General features: G+C 36.1%; 2 protein-coding genes across 8 annotated transcripts in view; both read left to right on the forward strand.

Moving 5' to 3' along the window:
- The first annotated feature begins 8 nt into the window (after positions 1-8).
- Positions 9-15045, forward strand: LOC106174753 (ubiquitin-like modifier-activating enzyme 1). 5 transcript variants are annotated; one of them, XM_087014538.1, is made up of 26 exons: positions 9-250; positions 681-794; positions 2646-2710; positions 3347-3515; positions 3878-4012; positions 4290-4396; positions 4725-4815; positions 5242-5374; positions 5635-5732; positions 6108-6254; positions 6553-6723; positions 7035-7142; positions 7398-7478; positions 7854-8009; positions 8228-8393; positions 8707-8789; positions 9814-9927; positions 10294-10407; positions 10767-10988; positions 11389-11581; positions 11844-12025; positions 12210-12296; positions 12645-12749; positions 13064-13147; positions 13417-13517; positions 13749-15045. In XM_087014538.1, the coding sequence occupies exons 2-26, from the start codon at positions 681-683 to the stop codon at positions 13888-13890; spliced, it is 3168 nt and encodes a 1055-aa protein (XP_086870664.1). In that variant the 5' UTR covers positions 9-250; the 3' UTR covers positions 13891-15045. The 5 variants fall into 5 exon arrangements, with proteins under 5 accessions (XP_086870664.1, XP_086870667.1, XP_086870662.1 ...); XM_087014536.1 differs by having other exon boundaries at positions 10-250; positions 2643-2710; XM_087014537.1 differs by lacking the exon at positions 9-250 and adding an exon at positions 472-505 and having other exon boundaries at positions 2643-2710.
- A 736-nt stretch (positions 15046-15781) lies between these two features.
- Positions 15782-17520, forward strand: part of LOC106152336 (plasma membrane calcium-transporting ATPase 2) — an 89014-nt gene continuing 87275 nt past the window's right edge. For all 3 annotated transcript variants that reach the window (XM_087015113.1, XM_087015114.1, XM_087015115.1), the window contains exon 1: positions 15782-15992. The gene's annotated coding sequence lies outside the window, so the exon portion shown is untranslated. The remainder of the gene's footprint in view (positions 15993-17520) is intronic.

The following is a 17520-nucleotide window of genomic DNA, read 5'->3' on the forward strand; positions in this document are numbered from 1 at the left end:
TTACTAGTGACATCATTCAACCCACAATGCACTGTAAAAGCTGACAAAGCGCTTTCTTTAGACAGGGATTTTTTCGGGTCACAAGCGCAATATCAGAAAGGTTTAACAACGTCATTAGGCAGTGTACTTCGTAAAACCATCAGGATAATTTCAACAAGCAATTTAGGACGTGACACAAGTGATTTTTTTTCTTCTCCAGTAATTTTTGGAATCGGAGCCGGGGATTGATTTTGGTCCGGTTTCGATCTTGGTGAGTAAGGGGTAGTGTTGGGAGAATCCAAATGTAGGTGGGTTAGGTTGGGTGTTTGGCGAAAATGTTGGGGAATGTTTGTATATTTTATGATTTGATTTTGCTGACAAAAATAAGTTCTTTCCAGTTAAGAAAAAACGTAGTATGAATATGTGAGGTCGAAGAGAAATTTGACATCAACTTATCTCATGACTCGAAAAATCTCCCACTTCCCCCACGTGCACTATATTTCCACTGTGTTCCGCCATCTTGGAGGTGATTGTATATTTCATTGTGAGAAGAAAGCCAACTTTGCATGCTAGATCTATTAATTTGGCTCTCGAAAAGGGTGACAGTCAATAATCAGCTTATTCTTTAAAGCCAGCTGACTTCCTGTAAATTTTAGGTAGTGATCATTTCTTGTTTGATGTTATTTCACTGTTGCGTGTAGATGTCAAGTGAAGCCGACTCCACGACAAACTCCCCACCAACGAAGAAACGCAAAACAGACCCCACCACGGGTGCAAATTGCTCTTCAGCTAACGCAGTCTCGAAACCAGTCGGTGTAAGTATCACCCTTAAAAAATCACGGGACCTTGTCCAAAAATACTTTACTAGTCTTTAGATGGCAAGATTCAAAATGTTCGTGCTGCAGGTACCTAAACATCGAGATTGCCTTCTTTGTCGTAGTTCAAATGTGAAATTGGAACAACGTATCTTAGGCTTCGTTCACATGCAATGTCTATTTTCTAATTTCTATTTTCTATTTGCGCTATCTTATGATCACGGTCTGTGCCCTGAATATCCCGCCGCGTAATTACTGGCAGCGCGAGCCAGTTACTTATAGTAACTTATAGTAACTGGCTCGCGCTGCCAGTAATTACGCCGCGGGATATTCAGGCCACAGACCGTGATCATAAGACATACCGCAAATAGAAAGTAGAATTTAGAAAATAGACATTGCATGGGAACGAAGCCTTATTTTATAATGATAAGATTTTTTTGGTTACATTTTCATTTTTATGCATGATTTTCAGACGTGTTGCTCTTTTATCGTCTTAAAAAATACCAACAAGCAACAGCCAAATCATTTTGAAAAATTCGTCATTGACGTTGCAGAATTTGGCATATTCTTGACATAATCCTTTAAACAGTGATGTTGACATGTCAGGTGAATGTAGGGTTTTTGTGAACAGTTCCACAAGTAAATTAGTCGTAGGTCATGGCTTATTGTCAACAAAGTTTTATATCAAAAATTAATTGGATTAAATATGGCTTTGTATGGCCGTAAGTCCTGTAACATTTCTGTAAGTTTATGATTTGGTAATCTCTTTATCTCTTCAGTCATCCTATTTCCAGTGTGTCTTAGTACATTTTTACATTGTGCTTAGAAGAGCATCATAAGTTGATTTTGAAGACAATCTTATCTCAAAATTCATATTCAATTCAAAAGATGAAGATCAAAGTCTGAATTTGACTGTCTGGTCACAGGTCACAGGCAGAATTAATGCAGACTTATAAATTGAAAATCAAGGTGACGTTCTTTTACCAGTATATCAGTGCCAGTAACAGCACAGTCAACTAGGAGAAGAAAGATAGCATTTTGATAAGGATGAGCTTCAACTTGGATTACCATCTTTTTTTTCTTAATTGTCTTTGTCGATTGTGTCACTGTTTCAATACCAATCCCAATGCTGTCTCTGTTAAATATGCATTTAAAGTGAATTTTTTTGCAACAAAAGCATTTACAGATAATATAATTTACTAGTTAGAGAAAAGACATTGTTTCATATGACGAGGAAAATATTTGAATGGATTTTTCTGCTTACTTTCTGTGCTGTATATAAACAGGGCAGATCAGTAGCTATAGGGTAGATAAGTAGGTCAAATTCACAACCAAAAATTTGTAGAAGGTGCAGTTTAGAGTTCTTATATGGCTGATCTATTGATTAATTCCATGGCATGTCGACTTTGAGTAATGTAAAAAAAACTGGTTGAAGTGGTTTGTGTGTGTAATTGGAAATGTACCGTACAAGCTTAGTCAAGAATTGTCATGTCAAGTTAAGTCAAGAGATGTCATGTCGAGTCAAGACTTAGTATCAACACATTAGCTTTTTTATCCTGCTAAAGATTTATTATTTGACCTAGTTGCTGCATTTTATTTTGCTTATGTGTCATAAAAGTGGGAGATATTGAAAGTAAAACTTAAAAGTTGTTTGGACCACTTAAGATTAACAGCAAAATCAAACAATCTGTCATATGAACAAGACAACATTGCCTAAATCCAAAACACTGCCCTAATGATCAGCAGGTTTTTGCTCTTTAATTAAGTGCTAGCATACAAATGTTTAATATTCACAAGTCGATATGTATTTGTAGAGTAACTTTGACATTCTGTTCACTTTCTCTTTAGAAGGAGATGGCACAGAACGGAGCCTCTGGTGAAAATGACATTGACGAGAGCCTGTACTCCAGACAGCTGTAAGTTGGACATTGTTCATAATACATGTTGATACTAGGAACCATAGTCTAAATGTTCTTCTGGGGCCTGTTTCATCAACACTGGATAGGGCTATCCTATGGATAACATTTCCCACTAGATAAAATGGTTATCTTATGGGGAGTTGTCTGGAAGAAAGCAGTCATTTTTAACCATTGGATAGCAACATCAGGAACAAAAATGTTTGTCCAGCATTTTGGAAACATTACCCACAGGATAACTGTCCAGAGGATAACAATGTTATCTAATGGATAGTGTTATCTAAGGGATAGAGCTATCCAGTGTTAATGGATAGTGTTATCCAAGGGATAGAGCTATCCAGCGTTGATGGAACTGGGCCCAGATGTTTGCCAAACTGATGCATGGATTGCAATCCTGTTTTGCAAAGGGATAGAAATTACACTAGATACACTCTTTTGATGTTTGGTTACCATGTAAACTTAAAAAGATCTGTTTTTTCCTAATGATAAAGAATATAAGACAACGCGGATTCCTCTGCAGATGACTTTGTTAAGTTGCTTTCCATTTCCTTTTGAAAAAAATATTTTTCAAATTATATTTTGCATTATATATTAAGCTAGCCCTCTGACTGACAGAGTTTTCCTTTCTTATTCTAGCTACGTCCTTGGTCATGAGGCCATGCGTAAGATGAACCTGTCCAATGTACTGATCTCTGGTATGAGAGGACTGGGAGTAGAGATTGCTAAAAATGTGGTGCTAGGCGGGGTCAAGTCCGTCACCATTCACGATAAGGAGAACGTCTCCTATGCAGATCTGGCAGCGCAGGTGACTCTGAACTCTTTTGGTTATTGTTGTTGTTGTTCTTCTTCTTATTATTATTTATCTGTTATTTGAGAAATTACGCATGGTGTTAAGAAATTTGATGTTGAACATTGTCAGAATTAATGGAAATTAGACTGATGGGGGCTTTGGTGGCCTGGTATCCTATTCTACCTGAGTAGTATGAAGTATAAGAAAGATGATATTTGAATGGATTTTTCTGAATAGATTTTTATGTCAAAAATTTAAGTCTTGCAATGAAGTTCACAAAAAGATGGGTGAAATATCTGACATTTATTATTGGCTTGACCAATATTTGAATTTATATGTATTGATTTTGTAGTAAATTTGTGTTGTTTTATATTCAGTTCTTTTTGCGTGAAGAAGACATTGGGAAGAACAGAGCAGAGGCCACCCTGCCTCGTCTAGCAGAGCTGAACAACTATGTGCCTGTAGCTGCGTACACTGGAGAACTCAACCATGATTATCTGAAGCAGTTTCAGGTAAAACAATAATGCTGACAAATTTATTCATTAAAAAAGGATAAAAAACCAAGATCAACCTTGCGATTAAATTGCAGCAAATTTAAGATTTGATCAGTGTGTGATGGATGATTTTGTTTGAATAGATCTTTGGGATTTTTAGGAAATGGAGCAGGTTGAATAATAAAAAAAGTTGTTTTGAAGACATGGGAGTGTTATATCTTTATCTTGCAAAAGCAGTATGTATATTGGCAATTTGTTAACAGATTTTTTGTTTAGAAATACTACCTTGATTCAGGTTGTAGTCCTTACCAACACCCCTCTGAAGGAGCAGTTGGAGATAGATGCTTTCTGCCACAAGGAAAACATAAGAGTCATAGTGGCAGACACCAGGGGACTGTTTGGGTAAATTTTCTTTTTTTTTTTCTTTCTTTAATCAGAATATGAATAACAGTTTGCTTTGGTATTTAGATTACCTATTGTTATCAATCCATGTTTTGCATTGTAATTTAGATGAAATATCCATAAATGTCTCTTCAAGTTTTAAACATGTTGGGTGTCTTTTTGTGTGAAACTGTGGAATAACTTTCTTCCCTATAGATGAACAGAAAATTTATTAGCATGTTCATACCTGTGCATTTGATCAAATAATATAGGACAAGTGAGACACATGCCAAGTGAATATAATTTGAAGTGGCTGCATAAAAGTTTTCTTTGTTTTATAAATTTTCAGTCAAATATTCTGTGACTTTGGTGAGCAGTTTGTGGTGTCAGACACCAATGGTGAACAGCCAGTCAGCAACATGATATCTGCCATCACCAAGGTATGAGGATTGTCAAGTTTTCTTTTAACTTGCTGTTTCTTTAATATTTTAATATTAGCTATGTTCACTTAAGCATTGTAATTTTTTTGCTGAATTCTAAACATCAAATTAGGCTTTAAAAAGTATGAGGTTGCTTACTCTTTGTAGTCAAATATGTTATTGATAGAGTACAAAAATATTTGAATGGAATTATTGTGCTCTTTCATTTAATTTCATTTAAATTGTATCCCAGATAGGTAAACCTCCCTTTAGATAAGAAAGTTAACAGCATGACATATGTAAAATTGCTTTCAAAGTTGAGATTTAAGATGTATACAGGTCAAATAATATCTTTTCAATTTTATCTTTTCAACTCCTGCTTTGATGGTTGATGTCAAAAAGGAAGTTTTCAGTATTTAAGAAATGACGTGTTGTGTAATCTTCCAGGACAAAAATGCAGTGGTGACATGTCTGGATGAAAGTCGCCACGGCTATGAAGATGGGGACTATGTCACGTTTTCTGAAGTCCAAGGAATGACAGAGCTGAATGATTCGGAACCCAGGAAAATCACAGTTCTAGGTAAAGCAGCAGTATTTCAGCATTTGACCTTAGTCCAAGAACAAGGATGTTGGTCATCAGATAGTTTTGGTGGTTTAAACATTACATTTGTGGAAAAACTTTGAAGTTTGGATTTCCATATTGTCTGAAAAGGTCCAATTTACAAAGTCCAAAATTTTGGTATGTATTTGAGTAGAACTTATTGGAAGAGGTAAATAGTTTTCATAAAATTATGTTGTACTCATCGACTTTATTTTTATTCTGTATTTTCTCTTGTTCAGGTCCGTACACCTTCAGTATTGGTGACACTACTGGAATGTCCGACTATACCAGAGGTGGTATTGTCACTCAGGCCAAGATGCCAAAAACTGTGCACTTTGTAAGTTTAACTATCACTGCCCTTTGCTGAATTATCCTCTAGGAGATGTGGATGTTTACACCAAGTCTGGACCAGGGCCCCAAAATATGCTTTTCTTATTGGTTTATGTTTCAAACTGCACTGTGACAGAGTGGGTTATAATATACAAGAACCAGCCTGTACTTACTTTGCTGAAAGTTCTGTAACTTAGATTATTGTAGATGGTAACCCATGACAAGATGAAATTAGTTTCAGCTTTGGTACATGGGGAAAGACTTCGTTTATGTACTAGTAAATGCTGTTGGTACCAGTGAGTGATAACTGGTAGCTGCCTTATTTATGTTGTATTACAGAGGAAAAGATTTTCTTTAAAATTGGAAATTTGTTCTTTTTCAGAAACCAATGAGAGTGTCGAAAGACAGCCCAGAATTTGTTATGACTGACTTTGCCAAGTTTGATAGACCAGCCCAGTTACATCTGGCCTTCCTTGCTTTGCATGACTTTGTTGCCAAAGAAAAGCGTTTACCAAGACCAAGAAACAAGGTGATTTAATGTGAATTAAATATAGCCTTGTCATTAAGAAAGTCATGTTGTGCTTTAAGGTTATTCATCTACTGATTCTTTTATTTGCTTATAGTATAATTGATTGGTTTTCCATTTACTTTTATTTGACCTGATTGAAAAATAACGATGAAAAAAAGAAAGAAAAAAAGGTACAGTGTTCAAATGGGTTTAAATTAATCCAGTTTGTAGCCTGTATTGTGGATGTCCATGTTTAAATCATCGTTTTTTGAAATTTGGGGAAAAAACATCTCTAGAATATTCTTGTTTTGCTATATAGGCTGATGCTGAGGAGTTCTTGACCATGTGCAGGGAGGAGAAAATCAAGGAGATGTCCCTGGTTGACCAACTGGACAGTGATTTGATGAGGACGTTTGCCTACCAGGCCGCAGGTGATCTGTGTCCTATGGACGCTGTGATTGGTGGAATTACTGCACAGGAAGTGATGAAGGTAAGGGCATGATGGGACAAGGGAATTGCTGGGGGAAAAAATTAGAAAGTGAAAAGTGTTGACAGTTCCTACTCACATTTCCAACTAAGTTTGTGGCATTTTTTTTCTGCCAAAGACTAAACAGAGTACCATGATTACTTGTCATAGTCAAAATAAAAACTGTTGTTACTTGTAAAAATCTTAGATATAAAAGTTTAAGCTTTGTGCATTTATTAGCTGTCTTCAGATATCGTAAGTAGTTATGCAGTAGTGATATAGTGATACAAATGTTTGAGGATGTTGTATTTCTCAGTGCATTCTTTATATTTTAGGCATGCAGTGGCAAGTTCACTCCCATTCAGCAATGGCTGTATTTTGATGGTTTGGAGTGTTTACCAGAAAATGCTGATGAGGTTCTGACAGAGGAGATGTGTAAACCAGTAAGTTCAGTAATACTGTTTGACAATGAGTATATTATGTTTAATTATCTGCTCGCAGTCCATTGAAGGTACACTAACAGGAGTTGGGTCATACTTTGTCACTATGTAATCTTGTTAAGTTTGGAAAATCTCTAGGGAGCCTTATTAACCCCTTTAAATGCTATATTTGCAGTCAACCTTCAATATTTTCGTAAAAAGGATGTGTGGTTGTTGTGGTAGCCTGTTAACATTTATTTTTTGCAATTTTTTCCACAGAGAAACAGCAGATATGATGCTCAAATTGCAGTGTTTGGAGATGAATTTCAGAAAACACTAGGCTCACAAAAATATTTCCTGGTATGTTAATTTGGTAGATAAAAGAAATATATCATTTTCATTTCTTACAAAGAGTATTTCCAGACAGATTGTTCTTAAATTATTGAAGTTTTTAAACTTTTAAATTTAAGGGGAAATAAAACAAAGGGGGATTAGATAAGAGTAGATATACTAGGTGAAATCCTTGTAGTTTGAATACCAACACTTCATGACTGCAGAAAAAATGACTAAAGTAAAAATAATTTCTTCAGCAAAATCGAGCAAGCAAACAGAAATTTATTTTATTGAGTTATCCAAAGCACAAATTATACTAGTGAGAAATCAACTTCAGTAGGACTGATGATGATGATGATGGTATGGAGATTATGATGATAACTTGTCACTGTACTGTTTCAGGTTGGGGCGGGAGCCATAGGCTGTGAGATGCTGAAGAACTGGGCCCTGATGGGCGTGGCGGCTAACGAAGATGGCCATGTCTGGGTCACTGATATGGACACCATTGAGAAGTCCAATCTCAACAGACAGTTCCTCTTCAGGCCTTGGGATGTACAGGTACTGAGCAAACTGGGAACTCTTTCTGTTTGCTGTTGTAGCGAAAATTAAAACCTTGTAAAAATGGCAAGAACAGCACTTTAACTTGAACAGAATGTAGTAGTTTGTAGAGAAAAGAAAATGGGTATCAGACATTTTGATGTGAGATTTTGATAAAAAACAGTACTATTTTCAATTATTTCATTGAAATATATGTATTTTTCAACCCTTGAAATCAGAAAACGAAGTCCTCCACAGCAGCTCAGGCAGTCAAGCAGATGAACCCTGCCATCCATATAACTGCTCATGAGAACAGGGTAGGGCCAGACACAGAGAATATATACGACGACAAGTTCTTTGAAAGCTTAGATGGAGTGGCCAATGCTTTAGATAATGTGGATGCAAGTAAGTGCAGAAGTTTTTTTTTTTTTTTTTTTTTTTTTTTTCGTAAGGAATGTCTTATGTTGCACGGGATTCATTTGATTCAGGTCTGCTTATTTGGGGATCAATTAAAATCACTCCTTTCTTAAGATTTAATAGTTGTAGGTCAGGTGATACTGCATCAAATACTTTTTGCCAGAAAAAATAGATTTTAGAAGACAGATTGCAGTACTTTGGGCTTCTGATTACCAAATTGAAATTGTTATTAGTCCAAATGAGCTTTAACGGAACTTTGGAATTTAAAATGAATGGACTTTCTGTTTGGTTTGTGTTGTAGGAATGTACATGGACAGGAGGTGTGTTTTCTATAGGAAGCCACTGCTGGAGTCTGGTACTCTGGGAACCAAAGGAAATGTACAGGTAAGCTGGGGTATTATCACCCTGAGCTTCAGAGATAACTTGACACTAACCTCTTCACTATAGACTATCTTCATCGTGTCAAGTTACCTCTGACGAAAATAGTTTGACCTAGTTTATATAAGCCAATCGAATTTATGTTTCGAAATTTTTCACCAAAGTTTGGTGAAAGGCTGATTGGTTGAAATCCAGAATTATGTCCAATGAGAAACTTGTATTTCGTTGCGTCCGCATAACCGTACACAAAAGAAAGCATGGCGTCTCCTACAAGTGACTATGTAAAATAATGTGTTATCTCTTGATTCTTTGCAAAATATGAGTATATTGGAATTGAAACCAGAGCAGTTTGAGGCCCTGCATCATTATCTACTGAGGGATGATTTATTTTGCGTGCTGCCCACAGGTTACGGCAAGTTCCTGATATTCAGCCTTATCTTTGATTGGTCCAGATTTGAACAAAGTGCCCTTTGACTTGTTCGCGTTCATTGGCTAGATCGTTCAATGAATCATTGAGGGCAGGCTTAAAATTTGATTGGCAGGTGGTGCGGGCAATCCAATGTGGTCAGAGGTAACTTGACACGATGAAGATAGTCTATAGTGAAGAGGTTAGTGTCACGTTATCTCTGAAGCTCAGGGTTGGGTATTATGTGAAAATAGAATATGATAAACCCTGAGATCCAAAGAAAATGTCCAGGTTTGCTATAGTATTATAATAAAAAGAAAATATGATAAATCCTGTGAACCAGAGAAAATATACCCATATTATGAAAAATATATTGTATGAGAAACCCTGTGAATCAAAGGATATGTACAAGTACACTGAATTATTATTTAAAAAAATGAAATATATTAGAAATATTAACTTAAACATAACATAAAGTTGCAAGAAATAGTGTTGGAATATTTGAAACTGAATATTAAGTGGGAAATTAGATTTGATAATGCTGCTACCAAAGCAGAAATATGAGAAATATTCAAAAATTTATGATGTTCAGTACAAAATGAAAGGTATGTTGTATTATTTCAGGTGGTTATTCCTCACTTAACAGAATCATACTCCTCGTCTCAAGATCCACCAGAAAAGTCCATTCCTATATGTACACTGAAGAATTTCCCCAATGCCATAGAACACACACTGCAGGTAAGTACATGAAGATGGATATCCATGACAGAAATTGCTCTTTTTAAAAATATTTTAATTTCATTGAGAGCAAGATATTTCAATTCAAGGGAATGAATTTTATTCACTTTGCTGTTTTAGGTGCCTCAATGGTTTTATTAAAGAAACTATTGCTTTAATGTTTTCTCAGTTTGTCATATTGTACAAATAGGTACCATTTTCAGCAAATTTCATTAGATGAAAATTTACAAGACAAAAAGTAAAATGCACATCAGTGCCTAAACAATACTAGCCGACCATTACTAAAGTTACCAGTCTGAGCTGAGGTCCGAACCTGGAGAACTTTTATCAGAACAGCCTCCTGATGTTTTTCTTTTTTTTCTGCAGTGGGCTAGAGACCGGTTTGAGGGTTTGTTTACCCAGGAGGCCGAGAGTGCTGCCCAGTACCTGACTGACCCCAAGTTTGTAGAGAGAGTGTCCAAGCTGCAGGGATCACAGCCAGTAAGGGGATTATCAGTCTTAATCTTCAGTGCTCTTAACTTTTTTTTAATATAGGCTAGGGGGGGGGGGGGGGGGGTTAAAATTTTGGTTACTGCTAGAAATGATTTGCCTATTGCAGGAAAACAATAAAAAAGATATACTGTAAAAAAGTTTATTGATTGATGTAGAGAAAATGATTGTCTAGATAAAAACATGCAGCACTGTTCCTGGTCGAAGGTGAACTATTCCAGCTTTAATGAACAATGTAAAAGGTTATTAGACTGAGAACCTTGGAGTATGAGAAAATGCAAAGTTTTAAAGTTTGAATTGAAAAGGCTAAAAATTTTTTTTCATCAATCACTTATTTCTACCTCTTTTAGATGGCAACAATGGAAGATGTCAGGAAAGCCTTAGTTGACGAGAGACCGACATCGTTTGAGGACTGTGTGAAGTGGGCCAGAAATCTGTTTGAGTTTCACTTCAATAACACCATCAGGCAGCTCCTGTTTAATTTCCCTGCTGACCAGGTCACCTCCTCAGGTCAGCCCTTCTGGTCTGGACCCAAGAGGTGTCCACATGCTCTGGAGTTTGATGCCAATGTGGTCAGTATTTTAGGTTTCTTGTTTTGTGCTAGTTATAAAGATAGGTGAATTGCTTTGACTGGAGAAAGTAAATATTTTAATATTTATAGCCAATTTGTTATATCTTTAACGAGCAATTAGCTGTTAGGTTAAAATAAGATATTACCTTTATTATCTGTGAAATCACATGCCAAATATATATATATATATATATATATATATATATATATATATATATATATATATATATATAGCATTTTCACTTTTATGGTAACTATGTGCAAGTACAGCAAAATATTTAACTGTAAAAAATTTAAAATAGTAAGAGTAAAATCAATTTGATTTGAAAGAATTTGCATTGGGCTCATGAATTGTTCATAATTGTTGTACAAAAGTCCTGAAGATTTACATTTGTTTTCAGGAAACCCATTTGGACTTTGTGTTTGCTGCAGCAAACCTAAGAGCAGAGATGTACGGTTTTCCTCAGAATAGAAGTAGGCCAGAAGTGGCCAAGATGGCTAGCAAAGTGGTAGTCCCCAAATTTGAGCCCAAGTCTGGAGTCACCATAGAAACAACTGACGCTGAATTACAAGCAAATCAAAATCAGGGCGTTGGTATGCATCAGTTTCATGCCTCCTAAAAAAAACATCATTTTGTGGCCTTTGGATGATAATCCATAGAAAGTATTATAGCAATTGGTGTATTGGATTAGAAATTTAATGATGGTGCAAAATTTTGATTATCACTGAAGTCCTTAAATTATTGAAGTATTTTCAATTGTACATTGGCATTATAGCTGTAAAGAAATTCTGTACTTACCATTTGATGGGGTTAAGTGCTGAGTTGATTTGAAAATGAGATTTTTTTTTTCTGTAGATGCAGATCAGTTTGAGGAGTTCATGAAGAAGATTCCTGCAGTGTCTGACCTGAAAGGTGTGACTATTAAGCCTTTAGATTTTGAAAAAGATGATGATACAAATTTCCACATGGATTTTATTGTGGCTGCGTCCAACTTGCGAGCAGAAAACTACGACATCCCACCTGCTGATAGGCATAAGGTGCGTCTGGAGTCTCGTCAGTGTGTGCAAGTTTAAGTCCCCTATTTCCTTCTCTCTCTGTCTCTCTCCCCCCTCTCTCTCTCTCTCTCTCTCTCTCTCTCTCTCTCTCAAGTTTTATCAAGAAATGTTCAGTTCTATCTGTATGTAAAACAATTGAAATCACCACTTTCACCTTCTTTTTCAGAGTAAATTAATTGCAGGAAAGATTATCCCAGCTATAGCCACCACGACATCTCTTATTGTTGGACTAGTCTGTCTGGAAATGTTGAAGGTGAGCTTTTGGTCTTGTTATATTTGGTAAAGTTTGGTTGTTCTTTGGTAAACCTGATAAAATTTATAAAGATCAGTGTCCAGTTGATATACTGTGTATATCTTTGCTAAGCTGTCTCAATTCGATTAACTGTACTAGCTTGATAACTTAAAAAATGCATCGGTTAAATTTCAGTCAGTTTTGCATGATTTTATATTCTTTTGCATTACACACAATGAAGAAAAAGATATTAAGTAGTTAACTGAGGATGCTTCATATTGAAACCTTAAAAATGTTTCGAGGAGAACATGTGAATATTGATTTTTTGATGCACTTAAAATGACATCGATATTGTTTTTATTTATTTAGTTAGTCCAAGGCCACAAGAATCTTGAAAGCTTCAAGAATGGTTTTATTAACTTAGCATTGCCATTCTTTGGCTTTTCTGAACCCATCCCAGCTCCCAAAAACAAGGTGAGCAACCAGCTTGGTAGTTGGTGAAAATCCATACTAGTTGCATAGCATTGTAATGACTGTGTTAGGTGTGGAGTAGGCAGCCTTTGTGGTGCTGCTTTCCTGTATAAAGATGTAAAGTTGGCAGCCTCTGTGGTTAAACCAATTGAGTCACTATTTGTTTAGTGGGATATTGGTGATAGACTATGGACATGGCTATGTTTTTTGTTTTTGTCCAAACAAACAAACAAATTTTAAAAAAATTGTTTGATTTTACTTTTTTGATAGAAGTTGATGCTTAAAAAAACTGAACTTGATTGTAATTTTTTCCCCAGTACTATGATACAGAGTTCTCACTTTGGGACCGATTTGAAGTTGATGGAGACATGACCATGCAACAATTCTTAGATCATTTCCAGGTAACATTTTATAGCCACTTAAAGTGAAGATAGCCTTGTGTTAAAACACTATTTTGACAGTTTTAAATTTAAAGAAAGTGCGTAATAATTAAGGGCATCACTGTTACTTATAACAATTTGAAAAAAAAAAAAAAAACGAATTTTTGCCACTTAATTTTGTCAAATTGGCCATTTTATATAATTCTTTTTTTTTTTTTTTTTTCAGAATTTATTATTTAATATTAATTTGCTTGACTGTTCTGTGTTTACCAATTAATTCCACCTTTCAGGAAAAGTACAATCTAGAGATCACCATGTTGTCCCAGGGAGTGTGCATGCTGTACTCGTTCTTCATGCCACCAGCTAAGAGAAAAGAAAGGATGGAAATGCCGTACGTATGATCCTCTTGTTTTTTCCCATACTAATGTTTAGTTTCATAAGTTGTTTATTTGTTTGTTTTTTTTTATTATTGAATATTTAATTAATAAAAAAATCGAGCATCATAGTTGGTTTATGATAGATTGAATGCAAACTTTGGCATTTTAGCTTGAAGTGGAAAAAATGTTTGAGTCTGTTTAATTGAAGGGAATTGCAATTATACTTTTCATTTTGTGGTTTATAGCCTCTCAGAAGTTGTAAAGAAAGTTTCCAAGAAGAAGATCCCAGCATATATGAATTCTCTGGTTCTGGAAATCTGCTGCAATGACACAGAGGGAGAAGATGTAGAGGTCCCCTATGTTAAGTACAACCTCCCAAAGAACTAGGTCACTGGGTCAAGTTCAAGGACAAAAGACTGAGGATTGTAAGATTCAGGATATAGTAAAAGCACTTGATAGACAAACTTATTTTGAGTAAAGAAAAGTTATTACAGAAAGGACAATACAGGACATGTACAAATTGAAAGAATATTTATTGTTATCTTAAGAAGGTATCAACCAACTGTGGCCCACAGCACGAAAAGATTCATTTTTGTTTGTTATAAGATATTTTAGACCCTGTTCAGTTATTATTTGACAATTGACCAATTCATGATTTGTTTATGCATAGTACTGTGTTTTGAAATGGACATCATTAAAATGGGTATTTCCAAGTTTGACCACAAAAGTTTTGCAGAAATATATTACAATGCATCAATGACAACATATCTATCATCACTCCCATAAAAGGAACCTGATCAAAGTATTCCTCTTTTTGTTTTCAGTATGAGATTGAAAGATTGATAAATATTGGCTTGCCAGTAAATGGGATCAAACTGTTTGTATCATTATAAAGTTGTTGTCTAGGGTAAGGAAAAAAATGACTATCATTTAAGCAAGAATCTTATAACTTATTTGTGGTGAAACTTGAACACTCCTAGCAGTCCCTTCAGTCAAGTCAATTACTCCCGTTTGCCAAGCAAACTATGTTTTATACTGTACTAGGTTTGTATGTGTAGAATACAAAGTGCACTATATGTATGAGAACACCATTGGTGCATAAACATTTCCAAATCAAAAGGATTTGTATAACTGGGGCGTCTCGATAGTCCGAAGGTTCATTGGTCCGAAAAACGGTAATATTTTCTCCAGTTTTTCAGTCAAGGGTTCATTGGTCCGAAGGTTCCAAAGTGAACATTCGGACCAATGAACTTTCGGACTATTGAACCTTTGGACTATTGCTACAGCCCCTGTATAACTACTGGTAAACTGATGTTTTGTTATTTTTGAATATACTAGAGCATTCTTTGAAGTAGTAGCATAAAAATAAAACTCAATTTTTGGTTGACTTTTGTTAATAGTTTTTCATTTTCCTTTTATTTTTTTTGTCAAGCGATAAAACTTCTGTAATGTTGTGTTGCTATAGTCGATTGAAAGAACACACATAAGACTGTGTATGACATGGACTATTACTCACTGATAATAAATGAATTTGCAAAATTACTTTCAATTTGTTTAGTATTTTTAAGTATTCAAGTTGTATTGAAATTTGTCTGCCCCAGCTGCTCTGAAGCTGTAACTTCAACCAGTGATAGTCGAGCTGACACCACAAGACAAACGTTTAACATGCGGACCCACATTACATCTTAACAAATTGACCTGTTTTAGTGGACATATTTTACGCTATGGACTTGGCAAATTGTATTCAAAGTTTGCTAAATCTATCTTGCAAGCTAGACAGAAGGGTGACTGAAAATATCTAAATCAAAATTGGTATTTGCCAGGAATGTTCTGTTTTTGAGGATTACCTCTCCGTATTTGAGGGATTTCAGAAACTTACATTTGTATAAAGTTCTCAAATGCAAAAAGTGGGGGTGGGGGTGGGCTACAATCACTCCCAACCTACACGCTAATGCATGCCCAAGTGGGGGGAAGGGAGCACAGTCTTACTCCTAAAATTTGACTAAAAAATATTAGATAATAAGTGTCACCCAAAAAATTATCAAGAAAAAATTAATTACATTTTTCTTTCTCTGCATGCAATTGTAACTCAAATTCCCTGGACATTTTCCAACATAATTTTTGTTATCACAATCACGATAAAAAGTAAAATTAATAATAAAAATTTAGTGCGAGCTGCAGTCAGAGCAATGATTATTCAAAATTTTGCCGGGAAATTCTGATGACGTCTGAATCACCATAGCGAGAATTTTCATCCAATCAAAACAGGCCCGATTTGGCTGCGAGGCTTGTACACTTGGTCACGTGACACAGCAGACTTCAGTGCAGTATTCCTTGCACTGAAGATTTGGCGTTTCATTGCATCTTTGTCTACGGCTTTAATTCAGTCAGGGATTTGATATAATTTGGAAGTGGTCGATCTGGGTTCACCTACAGACGACTGAGAGGGCGAAATCATTCGACCGCATCGACACCCTCAATCCAGGCAGGTAGGTGATTGATAAGATCCGAACGCCGCAATTGAAAATGATTGAGACATAGCAGGGCAATCAGGCACATCGATCAATTCCGTTTAGGTAGTTGTTGCTAATCGTTTTGTTCAATTTGTATGCATCCATTAATAAGTGTTTAACAGTGTGGTTAGTCTAGCGTATTCTGAATACTTTGTACCCTTTCTTGTTGTGTAATACCCAGTGAATTCTACACAGGTAGATTAGGTCCAGAATGCAGAAAATAAATGAAAGGCCAATATTCGGCGTTTCTATAAATTTCTAGGGTTAGATTACCCAAACTCAAGGGCATAGCATGTATGCCAGATAAAGAAATTTAATTATCGTATTTAGTCCCAAGGTCCACATCCCCACAGTCACTGCAACCAAGGAATTACAGTACATGTAGATCCTCTCAAATTCCTTGCTGTAACTTATTTATTGATCAAAAAACCAGTTTGTAAATGTAAACAGGGGCCGGTTTCACAAAGCAGTAGTTAGTTAGAACAACTAACTACTGAACTACCTCGCTAACGAGCAAACTTAGCGATTTTCAAGGGGTGTTTCACGAAGCAGTAGTTAACTTATCGCTAAGTTCAGTCGTAAAGTTCGGTCGCTAGTTCTCTCGTTACTCACCGTAGTCTCGAAACCGTCTGCCGGAAGTGGAACTCTTGCGTAAAAGTGTCACGAAAGCACTAACTCTCCAATTTTTGGTGGCTGGAAATGCATAAGAACGTCTGCTTGGAGGTCGTCGTAAAGAATCTCCACCACCTTTATGCCGCTCTTTTTGTCACAGCTAGGCGCAACCTCTCGCAAATTGCATCATCGTGTGTATATTCTAATAGATTCTGCCTTTCATGAAAACGTCGTAGTCTACGTTGCCGTCTGGCGGTACGGTTAGCAAGAAAGGTAGCCGCCATATTGGATACAAAGACAAACGACAGACAACGGTAACTAAGCAACCTTTTTATTTCGCTCATTACGCATGCGTACGATGAAACTCTAGAGTTAGCGACTGGTCTGACCAGTCGTTAAATATCCAAGGCAACAACGAGACAATAACGAGCGAGAGATCTAGCGACTGCTTCGTGAAACGGCACTCTAACTAGCGAGAGGCTAACTACCGATCGCTAACTAACTACTGCTTTGTGAAACCGGCCCTTGGTTCTCATTTTTTTGACATTGAAACAGGGCCGTGGCGATAGTCCGAAGGTTCAATAGTCCGAAGGTTCATTGGTCCGAATGTTCACTGTAGAACCTTCGGACCAATGAACCCTTGATTAAAAAATCGATAAAAATGTTACCACTTTTCGGACCAATGAACCTTCGCACTATCGAGACGCCCCCATTGAAACATGGGTTTAAAGTTTTATTTTTTGATGTTCATTTCTTCATTTGACACCAGCAATTAAAAGAAAAAAAAGCTGTCAAAAGGCTGTCTTACTTAAATTATGTCTCTAAAGTCAAGTCAGATATCAGTTTGCAGTCTGTTGCATATGATATAGTCATTAAAGCATTTGTTTTTCCA

Source organism: Lingula anatina, chromosome 6 (assembly GCF_051362555.1).
Source record: "Lingula anatina isolate TDL-2025a chromosome 6, LinAna3.0, whole genome shotgun sequence".
NCBI classification, from domain to species: Eukaryota; Metazoa; Brachiopoda; class Lingulata; order Lingulida; family Lingulidae; genus Lingula; species Lingula anatina.